Source organism: Mobula birostris, chromosome 10 (assembly GCF_030028105.1).
Source record: "Mobula birostris isolate sMobBir1 chromosome 10, sMobBir1.hap1, whole genome shotgun sequence".
Lineage (NCBI taxonomy): Eukaryota > Metazoa > Chordata > Chondrichthyes > Myliobatiformes > Myliobatidae > Mobula > Mobula birostris.
Genome location: NC_092379.1, coordinates 33,358,678 through 33,384,518, shown reverse-complemented (window position 1 = coordinate 33,384,518; position 25,841 = coordinate 33,358,678). Strand labels below are relative to the sequence as shown.

Genomic DNA, 25,841 nt, shown 5'->3' with positions numbered 1-25,841 from the left:
GGAGAATTGTGTCAGGGCAAGCGCTCAGTCGGGGGGCAGAAGAAACATTACAAAGACTGCCTGAAAGCGTCCCTCAAAGGCCTGGGTGTCGACATCAACACGTGGGAGACGCTTGCCCTCGACCGTCCAGCTTGGCCCAGCAAGATCACCACAGGAGTTCGTGCAGCTGAAGTCAGGCGCATCATCGAGGCGCAACGAAAGTGTGCTGTGCGCAAGGCCTGAGCAGCATCCACTGCCACGACAGCACCTACCCACTTGTGTCCCACATGTGGGCGAGCCTTCAGGGCCTGGATTGGCCTCATCAGTCACCTCCGGACCCACAGCCACCAATCTCCCATTTGACTTTGAAGCCATGGTCATCTTCAACTATGAAGGCCGAACAACAACAACAAACTATTAATATAAGGGTAGAAACCCTTGGGATTTATTTTCACCTTACTTGCCAAAGCGACCTCATATCTTTTCTAGTTTCTGTCTTAAGATTCTTTTTACATTCTTTATATTCCTCGAGCACCTCAGTTACTCCATGCTGCCTATATTTATTGTAGATTTCTCTCTTTTTTCAAACCAAGTTTCCAATATCCCTTGAAAACCATGGCTCTCTCAAACTTTTAACCTTTCCTTTCAACCTAACAGGAACATAAAGATTCTGTACCCTCAACATTTCACCTTTAAGTGACTTCCATTTCTCCATTACATCCTTCCCATAAAACAATTTGTCCCAATCCACTCCTTCTAAATCCTTTCGCATCTCCTTAAAGTTAGCCTTTCTCCAATCAAAAATCTCAATTAGTTACTCTGCATGGGACACCCTCCTCTGAGCTGCCCCAGTCGGTGAGGTTTCTGGTGATGGTGATGCATGCACTTCAAAGGCAGGGAGTTGGACTGGGAGGGTTCCCCACCAACCCTCCCCCTCCCGGCACCTGTGTGGCCTGAATGCCTGTGTCCTGTGTTCTTTCATTTACATTCAGCATGGAATAGGCCCTTCCGGCCTTCCGAGCTGTGTCACCCAAAAGCTCCCAATTTAACCCTAGCCTAATCACAAGACAATTTACAGTTGAACCTACTAATTAGTACGCCTTCGGATTGTGCAGGGAAACTGGAACACCAGGAGTAAACACACACACATTTTACAGGGAGCATACGCAGATCCCTTACAGATGACTTCAGAAATGAACTCTGAACTCTAATGCCCTGAGCTGTAATAGTGTCACCCTACCATGGTGCCCCTGCATGTTACCTGGGTCTAGCTGCACATAGTCATGGACTGCTTCACAGTCAGTGAATATCCCCTCTTCTGAACTTCTGATGGGAGAGCATTGATGATATGTGGGCTGAGGACACTGCCCTGAGGAACTCCTATAATGGTGAGCTGGGTCTGGGATGGTGGAGCTCCTACAACCAGAAACACCTTGTTTCAGGACTGATGCAATCACCTGAGTGTTTCCACTTGATGCCCATTGACTCCAGTTTCACCAAGGCTCTTTGGTAAGAAGCCCGATGCTACCTTGAGGTCGAGCAGAAACACTAGAGATTCTGCAGATGTTGGAAATCCAGAACAACACACACACAAAATGTAGTGTATTTGACATCTCAGTAATATTTGAGTAATACTGTAAATATATTGCTTGATTAAGCATTCTTTCCATAATCATCATGGTTGTATGTAAGCAGCATATGCATGGCTTATGTCAGACTGCTGTTTATTGACTACAGCTCAGTGTTTAACGCAATCATTTCTATAATTCTGATCAAAAAGCTCCAAAACCTGGTCCTCTGTACCTCCCTCTGCATCTGGATCCTTGACTTCCTCACCAGAAGACCACAATCTGTGCAGATCTGAAATAACATCAACCCTGGTGCACCTCAGGGACGCGTGCTTAGCCTATTGCTCTACTCTCTCTACACCCATGACTCTGTGACTAGGTACAGTTCAAATGCCATCTATAAATTTACTGACGACACAACTATTGTTGGCAGAATTTCAAATGATGACAAGAAGGCGTACAGGAGCGAGATAGATCAGCTGGTTAAGTGGTGTCACAGCAACAACCTTGCACTCAACCTCAGTAAGACCAAAGAACTGATTACAGACTTCAGAAAGGATAAGGTGTGGGAACACACGCCCGTCCTCATAGGGGGAACAGAAGTGGAGAGAGTGAGCAATTTCAAGTTCCTGGGTGTCAAGATCTCTGAGGATCTAACCTGGGCCCAACATATCGATGCAGCTACAAAGAAGGCACAACAGCAGCTATATTTCATTGGAGTTTGAGAAGATTTGGTATGGGGGCGGGGGTTTACTACTGCACAGAATGGAAAGAAGCTGCAAAAAGTTGTGAACTCAGTCAGCTCCAAATCATAAACACAAGAAAGTCCAAAGTAAAACACACAAAATGCTGGTTGTTCTCTGCATGCCAGGCAGTATCAATGGAAATGAATAGAAACATAGAAAACCTACAGCACAATACAGGCCCTTCAGCCCACAAAGCTGTGCGGAACATGTCCCTACCTTAGAACAACCTAGGCTTTACCCATAGCCCTCTATTTTTCTAAGCTCCATGTACCTATCCAGGAGTCTCTTAAAAGACCCTATCATTTCAGCCTCCACCACCGCCACCGGCAGCTCTTCTACACCCTCACCACTCTCTGCATAAAAAAAAACCTACCCCTGACATCTCCTCTGTACCTACTTCCAAGCACCTTAAAACTATGCCCTCTCATGCTAGTCATTTCAGCCCTGGGGAAAAGCCTCTGACTATCCACACAATCAATGCCTCTCATCATCTTATACACCTCTATCAGGTCACCTCTCATCCTCCGTCGCTCCAAGGAGAAAAGGCCGAGTTCACTTACCTATTCTCATTAGGTATGCTCCCCAATCCAGGCAGCATCCTTGTAAGTCTCTTCTGCACCCTTCCTATGGTTTCCACGTCCTTCCTATAGTGAGGCGACCAGAATTGAGCACAGTACTGCAAGTGGGGTCTGACCAGGGTCCTGTATAGCTGCAACACTACCTCGCGGCTCTTAAACTCAACCCCCGATTGATGAAGGGCAATGCACCGTATGCTTTCTTAACCACAGAGTCAACCTGTGCAGCAGCTTTGAGTGTTCTATGGACTCGAACCCCAAGATCCCTCTGATCCTCCACACTGCCAAGAGTCTTACCATTAATACTATATTCTGCCATCATATTTGACCTACCAAAATGAACCACCTCACGCTTCTCTGGGTTGAACTCCATCTGCCACTTCTCAGCCCAGTTTTGCATCCTATCAATGTCCCGTTGTAACCTCTGACAGCCCTCCACACTATCCACAACATCTCCAACCTTTGTGTCATCAGCAAATTTACTAACTCATCCCTCCACTTCCTCATCCAGGTCATTTATAAAAATCACAAAGAGAAGGGGTCCCAGAACAGATCCCTGAGGCACACCACTGTTCACCGGCCTCCATGCAGAATATGACCCGTCTACAACCACTCTTTGCCTTCTGTGGGCAAGCCAGTCTAGATCCACAAAGCAATTTCCCCTTGGATCCCATGCCTCCTTACTTTCTCAATAAGCCTTGCATGGGGTACCTTGTCAAATGCCCTGCTAAAATCCATATACAAGGGGTGATTGATAAGGTCGTGGCCTACAGTAGAAGGAGTCAATTTTAGAAAACCAAGCACATTTATTTTTCAACATAGTACCCTCCTGCACTTACACACTTAGTCCTGCAGTCGTGGAGCATACGGATTTTGGACCTCCAGAAAGTGTCCACAGCAGGGGTGATTGATAAGTTCGTGGCCTAAGGTAAAAGGAGATGAGTTATACAGCTCTCGTTACATGCACATGTAGTTTAACTCTTTGAGTGATTATGCAGAAAGTTTACAGTTAATAACTCATCTCCTTCTACCTTAGACCACGAACTTATCAATCACCCTTGATGAGTTATTAACTTCAAACTTTCTGCATAATCACTCAAAGAGTTGAACTGCATGTGCATGTAACGAGAGCTGTATAACTCATCGCTGTCTACAGTAGGCCACGAACTTATCAATCACCCTTGCTGTGGACATTTTCTGGAGGTTCAAGATCCGTATGCTCCATGACTGCTGGATTAAGTGTGTAAATGTTAGAGGGGACTATGTTGAAAAATGAATGTGCTAGGTTTTCTAAAAATGACTCCTTCTACCTCAGGCCATGAACTTATCAATCACCCCTCGTACGCTACATCTATGGCTCTACCTTAATCAATATGTTTAGTCACATCCTCAAAAAATTCAATCAGGCTTGTAAGGCACAACCTGCCTTTGACAAAGCCATGCTGACTGTTCCTAATCATATGATGCCTGTCCAAATGTTCATAAATCCTGCCTCTCAGGATCTTCTCCATCAACTTACCAACCACTGAAGTAAGACTCACAGGCCTATAACTTCCTGGGCTATCCCTACTCTCTTTCTTGAATAAGGGAACAACATCCTCAACCCTCTAATCCTCCAGAACCTCTCCTGTCCTCATTGATGATGCAAAGATCATTGCCAGAGGCTCAGCAATGACCTCTCTCGCTTCCCACAGTAGCCTGGGTTACATCCCATACGGTCCTGGTGACTTATCCAACTTGATGCTTCCCAAAAGCTCCAGCACATCCCCTTTCTTAATATCTACATTCTCAAGCTTTTCAGTCCACTGCAAGTCATCCCTACAATCGCCAAGATTCTTTTCCGCAGTGAGTACTGAAGCAAAGTATTCATTAAGTACCTCCGCTATTTCTTCCGGTTCCATGCACACTTTTCCATTGTCACACTTGATTGGTCCTATTTTCTCACGTCTTATCCTCTTGCTCTTCACATACTTGTAGAATGCCTTGGGGTTTTCCTTAATCCTGTCTGCCAAGGCCATCTCATGGTCCCCTTTGGCTCTCCTAATTTCATTCTTAAACTCCTTCCTGCTAGCCTTATAATCTTCTAGATTCCTATCATTACCTAGTTTTTTTGAACCTTTCATAAGCTCTCCTTTTCTTCTTGACTAGACTTACAATAGCCTTTGTGCACCACTGTTCTTATACCCTACCATCCTTTCCATGTCTCATTGGAACGTACCTACTCAGAACCTCATGCAAATATCCCATGAACGTTTGCCACATTTCTTCCGTACGTTTCCCTGAGAACATCTGTTTCCAATTTATGCTTTCAAGTTCCTGCCTGATAGCCTCATAGTTCCCCTTACTCCAATTAAACATTTCCCTAACTTGTCTGTTCCTATCCCTCGCCAATGCTATAGTAAAGGAGATAGAATTGTGATCACTATCTCCAAAATGGTCTCCTACTGAGAGACCTGACACCTGACCAGGTTCATTTCCCAATATAGAAGTCAGCGTTTCAGGCCGAGACCCTTCTTCAGGACTGAGAAGGAAGGGGAAGATGCTAGAATAAAAATAAGTGGGGGAGGGGTGAGGTTAGCTGGAATGTGATAGGTGAAGCCAGATGGGTGGGAAAGGTCAAGGGCCAGAAAAGAAGGAATCTGATAAGAGAGGAGAGTGGACATAGAAGAAAGAAAATGAGGAATGGGCCCAGGAAAAAGTGATAGGCAGGTGAGAAGAAGTAAAAAGGTCAGCGTGGGGAATAGAAGAAGGGGGGGGAGGGAGTTTTTTTTAACTAGAAGGAAAAATGATAATCATGCCATCAGGTTGGAGGCTACCCAGATGGAATATAAGGTGTTTCCCCTCCACCCTGAGGGTGTCTCATCTTGGCACCAGAGGAGGCCATGGACAGTCAGCTTGGAACAGGAATGGGAATGAATTAAAATATTGAGCCCCTGGGAAATCCTGCTTGTGGCAAATGCAGTGGAGGTGCTCGACGACGGTCTCATTAATTTATGATGGGTCGCAGCAATCTAAGGGAGGCTGCAGAATAGATGACCCAAGCAGATTCGCAGGTGAAGTGTTGCTTCACCTGGAAGAACTGTTTGGTGCCCTGAACAGAGGTGAGAGAGGAGGTGTATAAGCACTTGGGCCACTAGCAGGGGTAAATGCTGGGAGGAAGAGTAGTGGGGAAGAGTGAAGCGAGTACTTCCTATGGAGAGGGGAAAGTAAAGATATGTTTGGTGGTAGGATCTCTTTGGAGATTGTGAAGGCTGTGGAGACTCATGGTGGTAGTTGGGACAAATGGAAATCTATCGGATGTGAACACGGATGTTCGGGAAACAGTGGAGATGTGGGTGAGGGCAGCATCAATGGTGGGAAAAGGGAAACCCTGTTAGACCATAAGATACAGGAACAGAAGTAGGCCACTCAGCCCATTGAGTCTGCTCTGCCATTCAATCATGGCTGATTCAAATCTTCTAGTCATCCCAGCTCCCCTGCCTTCCACCCATACCCTTTGATGCCCTGGCTAATCAACAACCTATCTATCTCTGCCTTAAATACACCCAATGACTTGGCCTCCACAGCTGCTCGTGGCAACAAATTCCACACATTTACCACCCTCTGACTAAAGTAATTTCTCCACATCTCAGTTCTAAAAGGACGTCCTTCAATCCTGAAGTTGTGCCCCCTTGTCCTAGAATCCTCTACCACAGGAAATAACTTTGCCATATCTAATCTGTTCAGGCCTTTTAACATTCGGAATGTTTCAATGAGATCCCCCCTCATTCTCCTGAACTCCAGGGAATACAGCCCAAGAGCTGCCAAACGTTCCTCATACGGTAACCCTTTCATTCCTGGAATCATTCTTGTGAATCTTCTCTAAACCCTTTCCCAATATCAGCGTATCCTTTCTAAAATAAGGAGCCCAAAACTGCACACAAAACTGTTCTTTGAAAAAGGATATCTCTGAACAGAAAGTCACGTCCTAGTAACAGATACCCCATGCTGCACAGAACATCGCATATCATTTGTGAAAGAAGGCTCCAAGTCAAGGGTGTACAGCACAGGCTCACGATCAAGCATACTTTCTTCAGCCATTGATTGGGGAGTCAAGGCCGACTGGATGGGAAAGGCAGTTTCCCGGAGCAAATAGCTTTCACCACATTGCATCCAGATATAATCGTATGGTCTGACACCAGTAGAAAAGTGGTTATTGGTGAACTCACAGTCCCCTGGGAAGACAACATCGATGAAGCCCATGAGCGCAAGTTAACCAAGTATGCAGAATTAAGATCAGAGTGCAGAGACAGAGGGTGGAAGGTCTCATGCTATCCATTCGAAGTAGGCTACCGTGGATTTATTGTGTTCACTCTCCAGAAGTGGTTGCATGACCTTGGCTTCACTAGAAGAGAGATCAAGTCAACCAGCAGGGCTGTAGCTGAGGCAGCAGAGAAAGGATCAGCATGGGTGTGGACCAAGTATGTCCAGAGGGGCAGATAGTCAGACAGTGTATACATATCTTGCAAACCCTTCAGTAGTTGCACAGACACCTGAAGAGCAGACCTTCTGTTGGATGGAAGTAACCAACAACTCTGATAGAGGCAGATGCCAAGTTTTTAAGCTCACCAGTGGGAGGTGGTGCTTTAGCACTGCTGGCCCACCACCTCGAGGGAGCCTTGATCATAAGTGGGCCAAAACTCCTGAAGACAGGTGGCAGATCAACTGATGATCCCACTGGTGATAGCACAGGACAGTTAACATCTTAGTCCACGTGTAGTTTCAATTCTCTGAACAGAAAGTCACATCCAAGTAACAGATGCAGCAGAGGCAAAAAAATTGAGAAAAAGAAATAGCATTTTTACAGGAGGTGGTAGGAAAAGATATAGTCAAGATAACTGTGGAAATCAGTAGGCTTATAAAAGATGTTGGTCGACAGTTTGTCTCCAGAGATGGATACAGAGAGCAAGAAAGGGGAGGGAGGTGTCAGAAATAGACCAACTGAATTAAAGTGCAGGGTGGAAGTTGATAAAATTACTTATCTCAGCACGGGTGTGTGAAGTGGACCAATGCAGTCATCAGTTTAGCGGAGGAAGAGTTGGGGAGTATAATTAGGGAAGGTGTCGAACATGGACACTTCTGCAAAGGCAATGAAGAAGCAGGCATAGCTGGGGCCCATGCGAGTGCCCATGGCTACCCCTCAAGTTTGGAGAAAGTGGGAGGAGCTAAAGGAAAAATTGTTCAGGGTGAGGACCAATTCTGTCAGAAGAAGGAGGGTGGTGGTGGAAGGGGATTAGTTGCTTCTTTTGTCAAGAAAGAAATGGAGAGCTTTGAGGCCTTCCTAATAGGGGAATACAAGTGTATAGAGACATCCATGGTGACAATGAGGTGGTCGGGGCTAGGGAATTGAAAAGTTACTGAGGAGATTGAGGGCATGAAAAGTGTTGCAGATGTAGGTGGGAAGAAGCTGTACCAAGCGGTACAGAATGCAATCGATATACGAGAACACGGGTACAGTGGGGCAGGAGCAGGCAGAAACAATTGGCCTACCCCGACAGGACAGCCCGGTTTATGGAACTTGGGTAGAAGGTAGAAGCGAGCCATGTAGGTAAGGGAACTATGAGTTTGGTGACAGTAGATGGGTGTTCTCCAGAGTAAATGAGGTCAGTGATGGTGTTGGAGTTAGTTCCATCATGGGCACTAGCCAGGATATCTTCAAGGAGTGAAGTCTCAGAAAAGCGCCATCCATCATTAAGGGCATGCCTTGGTCTTATTGCCACTGTCAGGGAGGAGGTACAGGAGCCTGAAGGCACACACTCAGCGATTCAGGAACAGCTTCTCCCGCTCTGCCATCTGATTTCTGAATGGACACTGAACCTCACTGCTCTTTTTCTCCCTTTTTGCAATACTTATTTAATTTAACTTTTATATTTCTTACTGAAATTCATTCTGTATTGCAGTGTGCTGCTGCTGCATTACAACAAATTTCATGACGCATGCCGGTGATATTAAACCTGATTCTGATTCTGTTATTCTGAAGGATTTGCTTTCACCTCCACTTCTATCTACTCTGACTGCAAACCTCATAAATCAGGATTGTATGAAACACATTCTCATGCTTCATAACATCCAGACTGACTGAAAGGTCGGAATAATTAAGGATCTCTCAAACAGCAGGGATCTCAAATCTCCATATAGATCATGAAGTTATGTCTGAGCTGGATCCAGGGCAGAAAGTCCTAAGTCTAAACAATGAGAATCATAGCCTGCAGATGCTGGAAATCTGAAATAAAAACTGTAACTGCTGGGAGCACTCAGCAGGTCAGGCAGCCTCCATGGAGAAGGAAGTAATGCTGGCAATATTAATAACAGAGGATCTTCAACGTGAAACATCAGTTCCGTATTTATTTCCACAGGTGCTGAATTACTTGCTGAGTGCTTACAGGATTTTTCTGTTTTTCTTCCAAGGTCCGGTGAAGAAATGGAGACTGCTTTGAATGCAAATCCAAAGCCAAGAGGTCTAAAAGCATGTTCAACATCAAAACTGGTGAAAGGGATCGGGGAGATTCTGAAAAATGGGATTGGTTTGGAGTCATTCATTTAAAAGAGAGGCATTGATAACTTGTATGTTTATGATAAGTATTCAACACCACTGTAGCATGGCGGTTACTTTTTTTTTAGCGTGTCGCACCAGTCAGTCATTCTTGTCTGGCACGCAGTGTTAGGATTGGTCTCCTTTCGGATTAACCAGGTCACGATATGAACGTTCCTGACTCAACCCTTTTTTTTTTAATGAGGCCGAGTGGCTAACTCGCCGCTCAACCCGGCACGGATGGAAAGCGTGCTCGGGGGGTGACCCAACTTGGATTTGAACTCAGGAGCCTTCACTCCGGAGTCCGGCGCTGATGCCATTGCGCCACCAGCCGGCCCTGGCGGTTACTGTGACGCTATTAATGCTTGGGGCACTCCGAGGTTTGGAGTTAAATTCCGGTTCCGTCTGTAAGGAGTTTGTGTGTTCTCCCTGTGACCGCATGGGTTTCCTCCGGGTGCTCTGGTTTTCTCCCACAGCCCAAAGACACACTGGTTAGTAGGTTAATTGGTCATTGTAAATTGTCCTGTGTTTAGACTAGTGTTAAATCAGGGGTTGCTGGGCCATTGGGCTCGTTGGGCTGGAAAGGCCTGTTTCACACTGTATCTCTAAAATTAAAACATTGTCAAATTGTTACTGAGCACACAAACAGGCCCTTCACCCCACTGAGTCTGAGTGCCACTGTGGAAATAGAAACAGGAATCAAAACAGATAGTGCCAGAACACTTGGCATGCCAGGCAGCATCTGTGGAGAGAGAAACGGAGTCAGTGTTTCAGTTCTGGTATCCATTGTCAGGACTGGGAAGGAGTTTTCAGTAGGTGAGAACGAGGAATGGATAGAATGAAGGGAATATCTTAGATAGGGTGAGACCAAATGGGTTAATGAAGGCAATCGGAGGGTCAGTTAAGACGCTCTGCTTTCTTGTCTTGGTGTGGTAAGGCTGTGTGATTAAACCATCAGGACCTTACCTCAGGATCTAAAGGTTTTTTATGGACCGTAACCTCCTCAACTCTCTTTGCCTCTTGTGCCAGGAAAGAAGATGCCGGGAAGATGGCCTCCACATCTTCCTCCTGCCAGCTGGAGATCTCCGGGGTGGGTTCCTGTCCAAGCAGGATCACGTTGCTGAATGTCGGATCTGACATGGAATGGTGGGGGGCCTTCTGCTGCTTCAGTCCACACCAGCTGCCATGGTAACTGGCAACCGACTCGTTCCTGTGCCGCTGTGTGGGGTGTTTGGACCTGAAGCAGGCTGCATGGTGGTACGAATGGGGCAGGCAGCTGGGATTGCCCGCCCTAGAGGTAGAAGGCAGATACCCCCCGTTACCTGCTCCCTCGGCCCACATGCTGACGCCAAACTCCTGTCCCGGCTCCTCAATAGTCAAGCTATCCATCTTGTCAATTGCCCTCTGCATCGAGGCAACGCTAGGGATATGGTGGGCCTGCCTGCACTCGTAGTAATCGGAGCTGGTGCAGTAAGTCTCGTCGGCCGCGCTGTAATAACGTTGCTCGGCCAGGACCCGTCTGTCGCCATTGAGGGCCGCATTGAGTGCCTGCACAGACAGGTCGTAGTACTTGGTGTGCTCGTGGGTCATTTTGAGCTGCTGGATGGTGACGAAGGGATGCTTGAGGGCGGCGCTGGGGGTGATCCTCTCATGGGACTCTAGGGTTAACATCCTCTTGATGAGCTCCACCATGTTCTTGCGGTCGTGGAACTCGGCGATGACCTCATCGTCCGCGAAGGTGTTCTTGGTGATGTGGATGGTCTCCAACTGGTCCAGCGATTTGAGCATGTACTTCCTCCTCTCCATAGGCTGCACCATGGTCCCTGCCTGATAGTCGGAGACCCCCTTGAGCTGCCACTGGGAGCCAGCGTGCTGGCATGGGCAGCGGCGGAAGAACTGGCATGCCTTGGTGGCTGCGTTGAGGAGCTGGTCCTTCGGCAGCCCCTGCGTTTCCACGATGTAGCGGATCTGGTCGTACTCACTGTTGCCAGGGTAGAGGGGCCAGCCCAGGTGCAGCTCAGCCATGACGCAGCCTAGTGACCACATGTCCACCTTCTCACAGAAGGGAAGGCCAAGGAGAATCTCAGGCGAGCGGTAAAACCTGGACTGGATGTAAGGTTCTGTAGGAAGGCGGAAAGAACAGGTCAGTGACGAGGGAAAGGGGGAGACCCCAACAAACTTCTCACAGGCTGAGTCCTGAGGGTGTTGTCCCTGGTCAGGACCACCCAGATGAGAAAAAGTTTTATTTTCAAAACCCTAATGCACAAGGTATAAATGCCATGACAATTAGCACGCTTTAGTGCAACATGATTAAGGTAAGGTAACATAAATTATGCAATTCACACAAAATGCTGGAGGAACACAGCAGAGCAGGCAACATCTATGGAGAGGAATACACAATCGATGTTTTGGGCCGAGACCCTTCATATGGACTGGGGAGGAAAGGAGCAGGTCCCCCCTTCTTGGTGGTGGGGTGGGGAGGGATAGGAGTACAAACTGGCAGGCAATAGGTGAAGCCAGTTGAGGGGAAGGGTGGGTGGGTATGAGGGGAGGGAAATGAAATAAGAATTTGGGAGGTGATATGTGCAAGAGATAGAAGGAATCTGATAGGAGGGGGCAATGAACTATTATTAAATTATGCTAAACTTCGACAACAAAATAAACAACAATATCAGTGCAAGTTGAGAGAGAAAAAAGGATGTTATTTAGTTGGCTCTTCCATGGGTCAACTGGACAGCAAAGGTGCATGCATCAGGATGCTCTTTATCAACTACAACTCGATATTTAATACTATCATCCCCTCCAATCTAATCAATAACCTTCAGGATGCTGACCTCAATACCTCCTTGTGGAATTGAATTCTCAATTTCCTCACTTGCGGACCCTGGTCAGTTCGATTTGACAACAAGATCTCCATCAGCACAGGTGCACCACAAGGATGTGTGCTCAGCCCCCTGATCTACTTGCTTTAAACCATGTGGCTAACTACAGCTCCAATGCCATATTTAAGTTAACTGGCGACACCACTTTGTAGACCGAATCAAAGGTGGTGATGAATCAGCATATTGGAAGGAGAATGAAAATCTGGTTGAGTGGTGCCGCAACTCAATGTCAGCAAGGCCAAAGAGCTGATTATTGACTTCAGGAGGAGGAAACCAGAGGTCCATGAGCCAATCCTCATTGTGGGATCAGAGGTGGAGAGGATGAGCAACTTTAAATTCCTCAGTGTTGTCATTTCAGAGGATCTGTCCTGAGCCCAGCAGGTAAGTGCAATTATGAAGAAAGCAAGGCAGCACATCTACTTCCTTCAAAGTTTGTGGTGGTTCGGCATGGCATCTAAAACTTTGACAAACTTCTATAGATGAGTGGTGGAGCATATATTGACTGGTTACATCATGGCCTGGTATGGAAACACCAATGCCCTTAAATGAAAAATCCTACACAAAATGATTAATATGGCCCAGTCCGTCACAGGTAAAGCCCTCCCCACCATTGAGCACACCTACACAGAGCATTGTCACAGGAAAGCATCCATCATCAAGGACTCACACCACCCAGGTCAACCACCAGGCTCCTGAACCAGAGCGGATAACTTCACTCAAATTCACTCGTCCCATGACTCAAATGTTCCCATAACCTATGGATTCACTTTCAATGATTCTTTATCTTATGTTCTCTATAGTTATAGCTTATTTATTTATTATTATAACTTTTCTCTCTTTTCGTATTTGCACAGTCTGTGTCTTTTGCGCTGTTTGTTTGCCCAGTTGGTACAGTCTTTCATTGATTCTATTATGGTTATTAGGTTTACTGAGTATGCCCACAAGAAAATGAATCGCAGATTTGTATATGGTAATATATATCTACTTTGATAATAAATTTACTTTGAACTTTGAATATCATCCAAGTAAAGTTAGGGCTTTTCAGGTTGGTTCAAGACCGACAGGAGCTGCTGTTGCTGTCTTCAGGCTTCCGTACCTCCTGCCTTGTGGCAGCACCAAAAGGAGGGCATGGCCTGGACAGCAGGGGTCTCTGATGATGAGTGTCACCTTCCCGAAAAATTTCCTCAGTAGTGGGGAGAGCTGTACCTATGAGTCAGTCTGGCTGAGATAAAGTGTTTAGGACTTGGATGAGGAGAAATTTCTTCTCTCCGAGGCGGTGAATCTGAGATTCCGTGACCGGGACCTGAGATTCCGTGAACGGGGTCTGAGATTCCGTGTCCGGAACCTGAGATTCCGTGTCCGGGACCTGAGATTCCGTGACCGGGACCTGAGATTCCGTGACCGGGGTCTGAGATTCCGTGAACGGGGTCTGAGATTCCGTGTCCAGAACCTGAGATTCCGTGAACGGGTCCTGAGATTCCATGACCGGGGTCTGAGATTCCGTGAACGAGTCCTGAGATTCTGTGAACGGGTCCTGAGATTCCGTGACCGGGGTCTGAGATTCCGTGACCGGGGTCTGAGATTCCGTGACCGGGTTCTGAGATTCCGTGACTGGGATCTGAGATTCTGTGACCGGGGTCTGCGAAGGCTTATTCAAATCACAGCTCAATAGATTTCTGATTGCTGTCGGGGATAGTTATGGAAAAAATTGCAGGGTTAGAAGTTGAAACACTGTGTGCAGATCCATCCACCACAATGTAGAAATGATATGGAAGACAAACAAGGAGCTCAGCAAGTCAGACAGCAACTGGATGGTCAAAGCCTTCATCGTGACAGGAGATAGAGGGGAGTTGAGATAAAAGGAAGAGACTGCAAGGATCCAATTGAGGTGCTGGGAAAATGGAGAGGGGAAGAGCAGAGAAAGAGTTGGAAGGTGAGGGGTGGAGGCAACAAGGAGCTACAGCGGATGGGATCTGCTGGGAGAGGAAGGGGGGGGCATGGAACCAAAGGATGGAGGTGGGGAGTGGAGATGGGAAGAGTGAGAGGATTGAATTGAATTGACTTTATTTCTCATATCTTTCACATACACAAGGAGTAAAAATCTTTACGTTATGTCTCCATCTGAATATGCAATGTGTAAATTATAGTAATTTGTAATATAGTATGGATGAGGGAATTAAATGCAACATCTCCAAGTTTGCGGATGACACGAAGCTGGGTGGCAGTGTTAGCTGTGAGGAGGATGCTAAGAGGATGCAGGGTGACTTGGATAGGTTGGGTGAGTGGGCAAATTCATGGCAGATGCAATTTAATGTGGATAAATGTGAAGTTATCCACTTTGGTGGCAAAAATAGGAAAACAGATTATTATCTGAATGGTGGCCGATTAGGAAAAGGGGAGGTGCAACGAGACCTGGGTGTCATTATACACCAGTGATTGAAAGTGGGCATGCAGGTACAGCAGGCGGTGAAAAAGGCGAATGGTATGCTGGCATTTATAGCAAGAGGATTCGAGTACAGGAGCAGGGAGGTACTACTGCAGTTGTACAAGGCCTTGGTGAGACCACACCTGGAGTATTGTGTGCAGTTTTGGTCCCCTAATCTGAGGAAAGACATGCTTGCCATAAAGGGAGTACAAAGAAGGTTCACCAGATTGATTCCTGGGATGGCAGGACTTTCATATGAAGAAAGACTGGATGAACTGGGCTTGTACTCATTGGAATTTAGAAGATTGAGGGGGGATCTGATTGAAACGTATAAAATCCTAAAGGGATTGGACAGGCTAGATGCAGGAAGATTGTTCCCGATGTTGGGGAAGCCCAGAACGAGGGGCCACAGTTTGAGGATAGAGGGGAAGCCTTTTAGGACCGAGATTAGGAAAAACTTCTTCACACAGAGAGTGGTGAATCTGTGGAATTCTCTGCCACAGGAAACAGTTGAGGCCAGTTCATTGGCTATATTTAAGAGGGAGTTAGATATGGCCCTTGTGGCTACGGGGGTCAGGGGGTATGGAGGGAAGACTGGGGCGGGGTTCTGAATTGGATGATCAGCCATGATCATAATAAATGGCGGTGCAGGCTCGAAGGGCCGAATGGCCTACTCCTGCACCTATTTTCTATGTTTCTATGTTTCTATGTACAGTAAGATCTACAACAGAATAGTCAATATACTTAGAAGTACAATTGTGTCAGTGTGAATTAATCAGTCTGATGGTCTGGTGGAAGAAGCTGTCCCGGAGCCTACTGGTCCTGGCCTTTATGCTGTGGTACCATTTCCTGGATGGTGGTAGCTGGAATAGATGGTAGTAGTTGGGATGACTCAGGTTCCCAATGATCCTTCGGGCCCTTTTTACACACCTGTCCTTGTAAATGCCCTGAAAAGTGGGAAGTTCACATCCACAGATGCGCTGGGCTGTCCGCACCACTCACTCAATCAGTCCTGCGATTGATGAAGTACAGTTCCTGTACAGGCATGATACAGCCAGTCAGCATGCTTTCAATTGTGGCCCTGCAGAAAGTTCTTCAGATGTGGGGACTCATGCCGAGCTTCTTCAGCTGTCTGGGGTGAAAGAGGTGCTGTTGTGCTTTTTCACCACACAGCTGATATGTACAGACCACGTGAGATCCTCGGTGATGTTTGTGCCGAGGAACTTAAAGCTGTTCACCCTCTCAACCCCAGATCCATTGATGTCAATAGGGACTAGCCTGATTCCATTCCTCCTGTAATCCACAACCAGCTCCTTTGTTTTTGCATCGTTGTTTTCTTGACACCATTGTGTCAAGGTGATGAATTCTTCTCTGTGGGCTTCCTCGTCATTATTTGAGATAAGGCCAATTAATATAGTACCAACTGCAAATTTAATTAGCAGATTTGGAGCTGTGGGTGGTGACATAGTCATGGGTATACAAAGCGTAAAGGAGGGGACTCAGGACACAGCTCTGGGAGCTCTTGTGTTGAGGGGCAGAGCTGAGGGAGCCCACTCTTACCACCTGCTGGTGATCTGACAGGAAGTCCAGGATCCAGCTGCACAAGGCAGGGTGAAGGCCGAGGTCTCTGAGCTTCTTGTCGAGCCTGGAGGGAATTATGGTGTTGAATGCTGAACTGTAGTCCAAGAACAGCATTCTCACATTAGCATCCTTCTTTCGCAAGTGTATAAAGTGTGTAGAGCAGTGGCAATTGCATCATCTGTTGATTGGTTGTGTCGGTAGGTGAATTGTAGGGGGTCCAGTGTGGGTGGTAGCATGCTGCAGATGTAGTCCTTGACCAACCTCTCAAATCATTTGCTTATTATTGAGGTGAGTGTGACAGGACGCCAGTTGTTCAGGCATGTTACCTTGGTCTTTTTAAGTACAGGGACAATGGTGGATGCTTTGAAGCAGGAGGGCACTCTACACTGGAGGGGACCCAGTGGACGGAGGATGTGTGTGCGTCCAGTTTCTAGCATCAGTGGTCACTTGTGTCTCCACAGGGTGGACATGACTGCACTAGAGATTGGTTAGTTGGACTAGACCCACTCTCTTTCTAAATGTTAGAGCCACACCCTATCATCTCTCACTATTACTTTCCACTCAATCTGTGTAAAAGGTGACTCTTTACTTAACGCTCACAAATACCTCCCCATCTTGATAAAGTTTTATCCACTCATACCGGGTCAGTGAATGAATTGCTTCAAACTTTTGTATCTTTAATCATTTTATTTCCTGTTGGCTTCAAGTTTCATGATCACTATATTAATGTCTTGTAAACTTAACCAAAAACAATTAAATAGCATTTCTGCATTTTCACTGTCACTGGGATTAGTTACCATTAACAAAACCAGGATTTATTGCCTATTCATAACTCCTGGTTTTGTTCATGGTAACTAATCCTAGAAAATAAAAATACTGTGACAGTGAAAATGCAGAAATGCAATGTGACATGGGCCCTGTTCTGAACCTTTGCTGTCTGCGTTTTGAATTGTTTAAACAGCAATTTGTGTACAGAACTTTCAGCAGGTGACACCATTCTGCAACCTGTGTACAGAACTTTCAGCAGGTGACACCATTCTGCAACCTGTGTACAGAACTTTCAGCAGGTGACACCATTCTGCAACCTGTGTACAGAACTTTCAGCAGGTGACACCATTCTGCAACCTGTGTACAGAACTTTCAGCAGGTGACACCATTCTGCAACCTGTGTACAGAACTTTCAGCAGGTGACACCATTCTGCAACCTGTGTACAGAACTTTCAGCAGGTGACACCATTCTGCAACCTGTGTACAGAACTTTCAGCAGGTGACACCATTCTGCAACCTGTGTACAGAACTTTCAGCAGGTGACACCATTCTGCAACCTGTGTACAGAACCTTCAGCAGGTGACACCATTCTGCAACCTGTGTACAGAACTTTCAGCAGGTGACACCATTCTGCAACCTGTGTACAGAACTTTCAGCAGGTGACACCATTCTGCAACCTGTGTACAGAACTTTCAGCAGGTGACACCATTCTGCAACCTGTGTACAGAACTTTCAGCAGGTGACACCATTCTGCAACTTGTGTTCAGAACTTTCAGCAGGTGACACCATTCTGCAACTTGTGTTCAGAACTTTTAGCATGATGGCCTCCGCCGGTCGGAGTCAAACGTAGATGTTGAGATCTGGCTGTCGAAGTGATACACAAGCCAGGGCAATAAGGGAAGGCATCACACTAAACAATGTAATGAAAAAGGCACAGGATCATAGTCCATGTCAGAGGTGAAAACAGAAACTGTTGGAAGTACTCAGTAGGTCAGGCAGAATCTGTGGACAGAGAAGCAGTTAATGCTTCCGAATGGTTTGGCAATAACTCTGCCCAGGACTACAAATTGTGAACGCAGCTCGGCCCATCACTCAAGCATGTCTCCCCTCCAATAACTCTGAATACACCTCCCACTGCCTCAGCCAATGTAGTCAAAGACCCTTTCCATCCTGGGCATTCTCCCCTCCCCCAAAACCTCCAAATGACGAAAGATTGACAACACAATGCCAGGCTCAAGGACAGCTTCTATTCGGCTGTTGTAAGATTTTCCATACTGTGGTCCCTGCACTTTCTATGGACCACCTTGATGTACGTAATAGTCTGTCCCAATGGTGTACAAATCAAAACTCTTCACAGTACGTGTAACAATAATAAACCAGTTCTTGTTGGCTGCCCGTCAAACTGCGCAGGTCACCCTGCAGCTGTTCCTCAGGACAGGGACCTTGGCCCAACATCTTCACCAGTCTAAACTGGGGTGTTTAACAATGTTCTCTTCAGTTCTGCACTTCCACAGAGAGTGGAACCAACATGCAGAGACCAAGACAGAATTCTGGCAAAGACAGATAAGCTGGAAGCACAAATGCACTTCATGATGACCGTCTCCAACAAGAGTCCAACCATCTACCAGTAGCTTTCAGTGGCAGTGCCATCACAGAATTAGTCTTAGAGCATTAGAGCACAGAACCAGATCCTTCAGCTTATCTACACAATGCTGGGTTGATTTTCTGCCCGGTCTCATCTACGTGCACACAGATCATATTGCTTCAAATACTTCCCATCCACATACCTATCAAAACTTTTCTTAAATGTTACAATTCAACCCACATCTATCACTTGTGCTGGCAGCTCGTTCCACACCCACACCACTCTCTTCTGCATGAAGACATCCCCCACTAAATTCCCCTTAATTATTTCACCTTTTACTGTAACCCTATAACAGATGGTGACGAGAGGCCGTACAGGAGCGAAATATACCAGCTAGCTGAGTGGTGTCACAGCAACAATCTTGTACTCAATGTCAGTAAGTCCAAATAGCTGATTGTGGACTTCAGGAAGGGTAAGACGATCCTCATAGAGGGATCAGAAAAGAGCAATTTCTAGCTCCTGGGTGTCAAGATCTCTGAGGACCTAACCTGGTCCCAACATATCAAAGCGGCTATAAAGAAGGCAATACAATGGCTATATTTCATTAGAAGTTTGAATAGATTTGATTTATCACCTAAAACACTGGAAATCTTCTACAGATGTACCATGGAGAGCATTGAGACTGGCTACATCACTGTCTGGTGTGGAGGCAGTTGGGGAGGGGGATCACTGCACAGGATCAAAGTAAACTGCACGGTGGCACAATTAGTTAGCTCTATCATGGGCACTAGCCTCCTCAGTATCCAAGGAGCAGTGCCTCAGAAAGGTGGCGTCCATTATTAAGGACCCTTGCCATCCAGGACATGCCCTCTTCTCATTGTTTCCACCGGGAAGGAGGTACAGAAGCCTGAAGTCACACGCTCAGTGACTCAGGAACAGTTTCTTCCCCTCTGCCATCCGATTCCTAAATAGATATTGAACCCATGAACGCGACCTCACTACTTACTTTATTTTTGTTTTTGCATGACTTATTTTAACTATTTAATATACATATATATTTACTGTAATTGTTTTTTTCTGTATTTATCAGTACTGCATTGTGCTGCTGCCACAAAGTTAACAAATTTCATGACATACGCCCGTGATATTAAACCTGTTTCCAATTCTCTGGTTCCAGTCTGACCCAACCTGAGGGGAAAAGCCAGCAAGCATTCACCCATCTTCACTTTGTATACCTCTGTAAGATTGCCACCATAAATAAACTGGAAAACCCCACTGACCACAATATCGACAGAAACTATCATAACAATGGCATCCCTACAAGAGCAGGGAGGGCAAGAGGCTGGGTATTCTGCAGTGAGGGACTCACCTCCTACCACCCCCATTTACGAGGCATGTCAGGAATGTGACGGAATGCTTTACATTGTTCTGTATATGTGCGGCTCTCAGCAACTCTCAGCAAGCTTGACACCAACCAAAACAAAGCCACCCACTTGGTTGGCAACACGTCAACTATCCTAAGCATTCATCCCTCCAACACTGGTGTAGTGTGTACCAGCTACAGACTGAACTGGCCAGGACATTCCCAAACCTCCAAGAAGGACAAAGGCAACAGGTGCAAGGAAGCGCTCGAACATGCAGCTTTCTAGCCAAAGTTCCCAGTAAACTTATTATCAAATTGCATATGTATCACCATGTACTATCTTGAGATTTATTTTTGACCAGACATTTACAGTAGAATCGCCGGCTGGTGGCGTAGTGGCATCAGCGCCGGACTTCGGAGCGAAGGCTCCTGAATTCGAATCCAGCCAGCTCCCTTGCACGCTTTCCATCCATGCTGGATTGAGCGTCGAGCTAGCAACTCGGCCTCATAAAAATGAGAAAGCCTGCTATAAAAAGCGCTGTCATGACAGCGTCCCGATGATTCCACTCGGAGTTAAGGGCTTTCTTCTTCTTCATTTACAGTAGAATAAAGAAACACAATGGAATCAATGGAAATTGACACACAAAGGCTGAAGTGCAAAAGAGGCAAACAGAAAATACAAAAAAAACTAATAATAATAATAAGTTAGTAAATAATACTGAGAAGATGAGTTGTAGGGTCTTTGAAATTGAGTCCATAGGTTGTGGGATCAGTTCAGTGTTGGGGTGAGTGAAGTTATCCACACTGGCTCAGGAACCTGATGGCTGAGGGGTAATAACTGTTCCTGAACCTGCTGATGTGAGTCTTGAGGCTCCTGTACCTCCTGCCCAATGGCAGCTGTGAGAAAAGAACCGGGTCACACACCATCCTGGTTTGGAAGTATACAACTTTTCTTCTGTCATTGCCTGGTCTAAATCCTGCAACTCCCTCTGCAGCAACGCCTCAGGAACACCTTCATCAGAAAGGTTGGGGTGGTTCAGGGAGAGAGCCCAATCCTGCTTCTTCAGGGGCAGTTGGGGATGGTCAATAAATGCTGGCCTTGCTCACAGTACACAGACCCTGAAAACTATACAGAGCAAAACCTTTCTTCCCCTCCCCCCGAAGTGACTACAGTAATCAAAATCACTGCAATGCCGTGACATTCTTTGTTTTTGTGGCAGCAGGGTAGTGCAAAACATGAAAAACTGTTATACATTACAATAAAACTTAAATTAACAGTACAATACAGAGACAGTGAGCTGATGTTCGTGGAAATGTAATCTGATGGTGAAAGGGAAGAAGCAGCTCCAAAGACATTGAGTGTGGGTTTCAGGCTCCTGTGCTTCCTACAGTATTCAAAGTTTATTCTATTTATAGTCAATAGTTCCAAATTATTGACTATTATAATGGGGTCATAGAGAAGTACAGCACAGAAACAGGCCCTTCAGCCCATCTAGTCCATGCTGAAACCATTTAAACTGCTTACTCCTGTCAACCTGCACCAGGACCATAGCCCTCCATACCTCTACTATCCATGTACCTATCCAAGCTTCTCGTAAACATTGAATTCGAGATCTGATGAAGGGTATCGACCCGAAACCTTGACTGCTTATTCCACTCCATAGATGCTGCCTGAACTGCTGAGTCCCTGCAGCATTTTGTGTGTGTTGCTCCAGATTTCCAGCATCTGCAGATCTTCTCTTGCACAATCAGCTGCCTGGTGGCTATGAGTAGGCACACAGTGGGCTCAGCCTTTCAAAGCTGGGCTTCCAGAGTTGGCAGCTATTAACCAGCCCAACGTCTTCTCGGGTACCTGGCCACGGCCAGTCTGCACCCAACACACTCTGAAGGGTTGCTGGGTTGAATGGTCACTGTATGTCACCCCTAGGGTATGGGTGATTAAGAGGAGTTGAAGTGAAAGTAGGTAAAATAAAATGGCATTATTGTAGAAATAATATAAGTGATGGTCAGTATAGCTTCAGGGAGCTGAACGGCCTGTTTCTGAGCAATGCCACTTTATGAGAAGATATTTTTGACAGGAAGTTGGGTTGCGTCAGGCTGGGCTAAAGTTGCATTGCACTGTCCCTGCCTGGAATAGCTCTGCTGGTTCCATTACTATTCCAGAGATTCACAGACTAGAGTAAAAGTACAAAGTAAATTTATTATCAAAGTACTTATATGTTACCTTGTACTACCTTGAGATCCATTTTTTGCAGGCATTTACAGGAAAAAGAGAACTACTACAGATTTTTTCAAAAGACTACATCAAAACAAAGACTGAGAGACAATCAATGTTCAAAAGAAGACAAACTACAAATAAAAAATAATAGTGAGAACAAGAGTTGTAAGGTGTCTTGTAGGTATTGTGGAATCAGCTCTGAGTGGTGGAGAGTGAAGCTATCCATGCCAGTTCAGGAGCCTGATAGCTGTAAACTAAGAACCGTTCCTGAATATGGCGGAGTGGGGCCTAAACCTTTTGTACCTCCTGCCTGAAAGCAGCAGAGAAAACAGATATCCAGGCATGTCCTGCATGGTGCGTTCTTTGGTGATGGCCGTTGCTCTTTTATGGTAGCACTCCATGTAAGCATCCTCATTGGTGGGGGAGGCTTCGTCTGTGTTGGACCACCACTCTCTACATACTTTTCTGTTCCTGAGCATTGTGTTTCCATGATGCAACCACTTAGGGCACTGTCCACCAGGAAAGCACTGTGAACGCATTCTGTTATTCTAAATTCCCTGACAAGCTGAATTTTAAACCGGCAATAGGTATAGTAGCCTCCTTCCCTCCCTTGGTGGAGGGAAGAAGAGCCACTGCACACATTGTCCTCTGCGACAACAATCTAAAAATATTCTTACACCACCACCACAGTCATACCTCAATCCCAAACTATTCCTCCCTTGACCTTCCCATATTATGAAAACACTATGAAACTCTTCCCACTCCCTCATCTTTCCATATTCATCAATTCACCAGCAATGCTCTCTTGTAAAACATCCCATCTTTCTCTCTTCCCATTCTTCTAACTCAGTTGCAAACTTTTCCCACTGGTAAAGAAACATCTCCTCTACTCACTCTGAGCATATGACCGATAGCTCAGCCCCCATCCTGAGCCAACACACTTCTCAATTTCACTTGGGTAAAAATCCTGCATAAACCTATTGGACCACTTCCTGGACAAGGCCTAACATACAGGTTACCTTGTCTTTCATTAGGTAGAGTTGTACCTCGAAGCATAATTCTACATTTGAAAAACATCTGAACAAGCACTTGAATCACCAAGCTACCAACCAAGTACATGTACTTGGGTTCAGTGTAGTTGGGTACTTGATGGCCAGTGTCAATGTGGTGGACCAAATGACCTGTTTCTGTGCTGAATCACTCTGTCTCGATTAGTTTTATTGATCGAGGAAGGAGAGACTGGGATAGAAGAATCTACTGAGGGAGATAGGGAAATGAAGTAGGCTGATTTTGACACTGAGGATGGATCAAGTCTAATATTTACTGTTCTCACCGGAGTTTTCACATCACCTAGTGCCTGCATCCTTCCCATCTCTAGGGGCCCTGCAATCCACAGAGACCTCTGTTTTCCTCATATTCTGACCCTTCAGTATCCTTAAATTTGATTATTCCATCACTTATGGGCATGGCTGTAATAACCATGACCCTGAGCTCTGGAATTACCTCTCTTAGCCTTTCCAACTCCCTCTTATATGATCCAGTAATATTTTCCTTCAAACCTACATCTGTGACTGGGTTTTCTCAATGTGTGAATATTTCTTTACATTGCTTGCTTATTGTAACATCTGATGAGGTTCCTGTGAAATGTCTTATGACCTTTCACTCTGTTAATGGCACTATCTAAGGGCAAGTTGGTTTTGAGAGAAAGCATGCTCTCTTGGTTCTGTGAACAGTTGGCATGGCTCTGGTTGGTAGTCCAGCCATTTTCCCATTTAAATTGAAGTCAATAATACGGACAAAGCACACCTTCCTACCTTTGACATACCGCACCTCGTGAAATATGCTTGCCGATCCAAAATCAATCAGTTTTACACGGAAGGGGAACCGCTTCTGATCAATGATCATGATGTTCTCAGGCTTGAGATCAGCATGAATGATTGACAGGTCCTTCAGCTTTTGGAGGGCTCTCAGAACTTGAGTGGTAACAGTCCGAATGTGCCTGGCTGGGAGGAGGGCAAAGTTGTTCTCCTTCTGAAACTCAAAAATGTTCTGCTCTAGAAGCTCAAACACCAAGTATGACTTGATATCGTCATGGAAACATTCAAAGAATCGGATGATGTGGTACTGGTCGGGATCCACTGTTCCTAACACTCTCAACATCTTTAACTCATTTTTGATGATTCGGGCACGGTAGGAATCACTTTTGAGGATCTTAATTGCTACAAAATGGCCAGTGCTCCTCTTCCAGCACTTTGCCACCTCACCAAAAGTACCCTTGCCCAAGATTTGAATAATATCATAGGTGTCTGTTTCAGAATGGATGACAGACATCTTCAAGGATCTTCTGGCCTTCACCCGCTGCCTGGAGTGGAAGATTAACCAACTGGTATCCAACAATAGAAGCTTTAGGGTGTAACAATGGGGGGTGTCATTGTTACCAAACCAAGCTCTGAGGTTGCTGTCTAAAAGCCAGAGCTTGAGGAATACGTACACAGGGAGCAGCCCCAATGTGACAATTTAACCTCCTTTAGCAGACTGAGCTCCCACTTCACCTCAAAATAGTTGCATCCTTCTTAAATATTGACTAGACAGGAACATACATCTCTGCTGTGCTTCCAGATTGCTGCATCACTACCAAGCAAGGCCAAAAAAAGACTGTGGGAATGCTTCCTTTGAGGGAGAGCTTTGATCAACTTATTCCACCAGATTTTGTTGAAAGACTAACAGTTTCTGATATTGCTTGCTGTTATTAAGTTGCCCAGTTACTTGCAATGAGAGAGAAACCCAGGAATTGCAAATCCTCCAATAGCTAAGGTATCGGTGACCCCTGTTTCCATCCAGGGGGTCAGTGTGGACATGGTGGAGGATTACAAATACCTGGGGATACGAATTGACAATAAACTGGACTGGTCAAAGAACACTGAAGCTGTCTATAAGAAGGGTCAGAGCCGTCTCTATTTCCGGAGGAGACTGAGGTCCTTTAACATCTGCCGGACGATGCTGAGGATGTTCTACGAGTCTGTGGTGGCCAGTGCTATCATGTTTGCTGTTGCGTGCTGGGGCAGCAGGCTGAGGGTAGCAGACACCAACAGAATCAACAAACTCATCCGTAAGGCCAGTGATGTTGTGGGGATGGAACTGGACTCTCTCACAGTGGTGTCTGAAAAGAGGATGCTGTCCAAGTTGCATGCCATCTTGGACAATGTTTCCCATCCACTACATAATGGACTGGGTGGGCACAGGAGTACATTCAGCCAGAGACTCATTCCACCGAGATGCAGCACTGAGCGTCATAGGAAGTCATTCCTGCCTGTGGCCATCAAACTTTACAACTCCTCCTTTGGAGGGTGAGACACCCTGAGCCAATAGGCTGGTCCCAGACTTACTTCATAATTTACTGGTGTAATTTACATATTACTATTTAACTATTTATGGTTCTATTACTATTTATTATTTATGGTGCAACTGTAATGAAAACCAATTTCCCCCGGGATCAATAAAGTATGACTATGAGTATGACTATGACTGATGGCAATTATATACAGGCCTCCAAGGGAAGTGGACCATAGATTACAACAGG

At 45.9% G+C, this 25,841-nt stretch overlaps 1 protein-coding gene across 1 annotated transcript in view; it reads right to left on the bottom strand.

Annotated features, from left to right (window-relative positions):
- Positions 1–24,592, bottom strand: part of LOC140203564 (homeodomain-interacting protein kinase 4-like) — a 29,968-nt gene extending 5,376 nt beyond the window's left edge. Inside the window, exons 1-2 of the mRNA XM_072269608.1 lie at positions 24,076–24,592; positions 10,406–11,559 (exon numbers count right to left, since the gene is read on the bottom strand). Of these exons, the coding sequence (XP_072125709.1) occupies positions 10,406–11,559; positions 24,076–24,592 (1,671 nt within the window). The remainder of the gene's footprint in view (positions 1–10,405; positions 11,560–24,075) is intronic.
- Between the last annotated feature and the right edge of the window lie 1,249 nt (positions 24,593–25,841).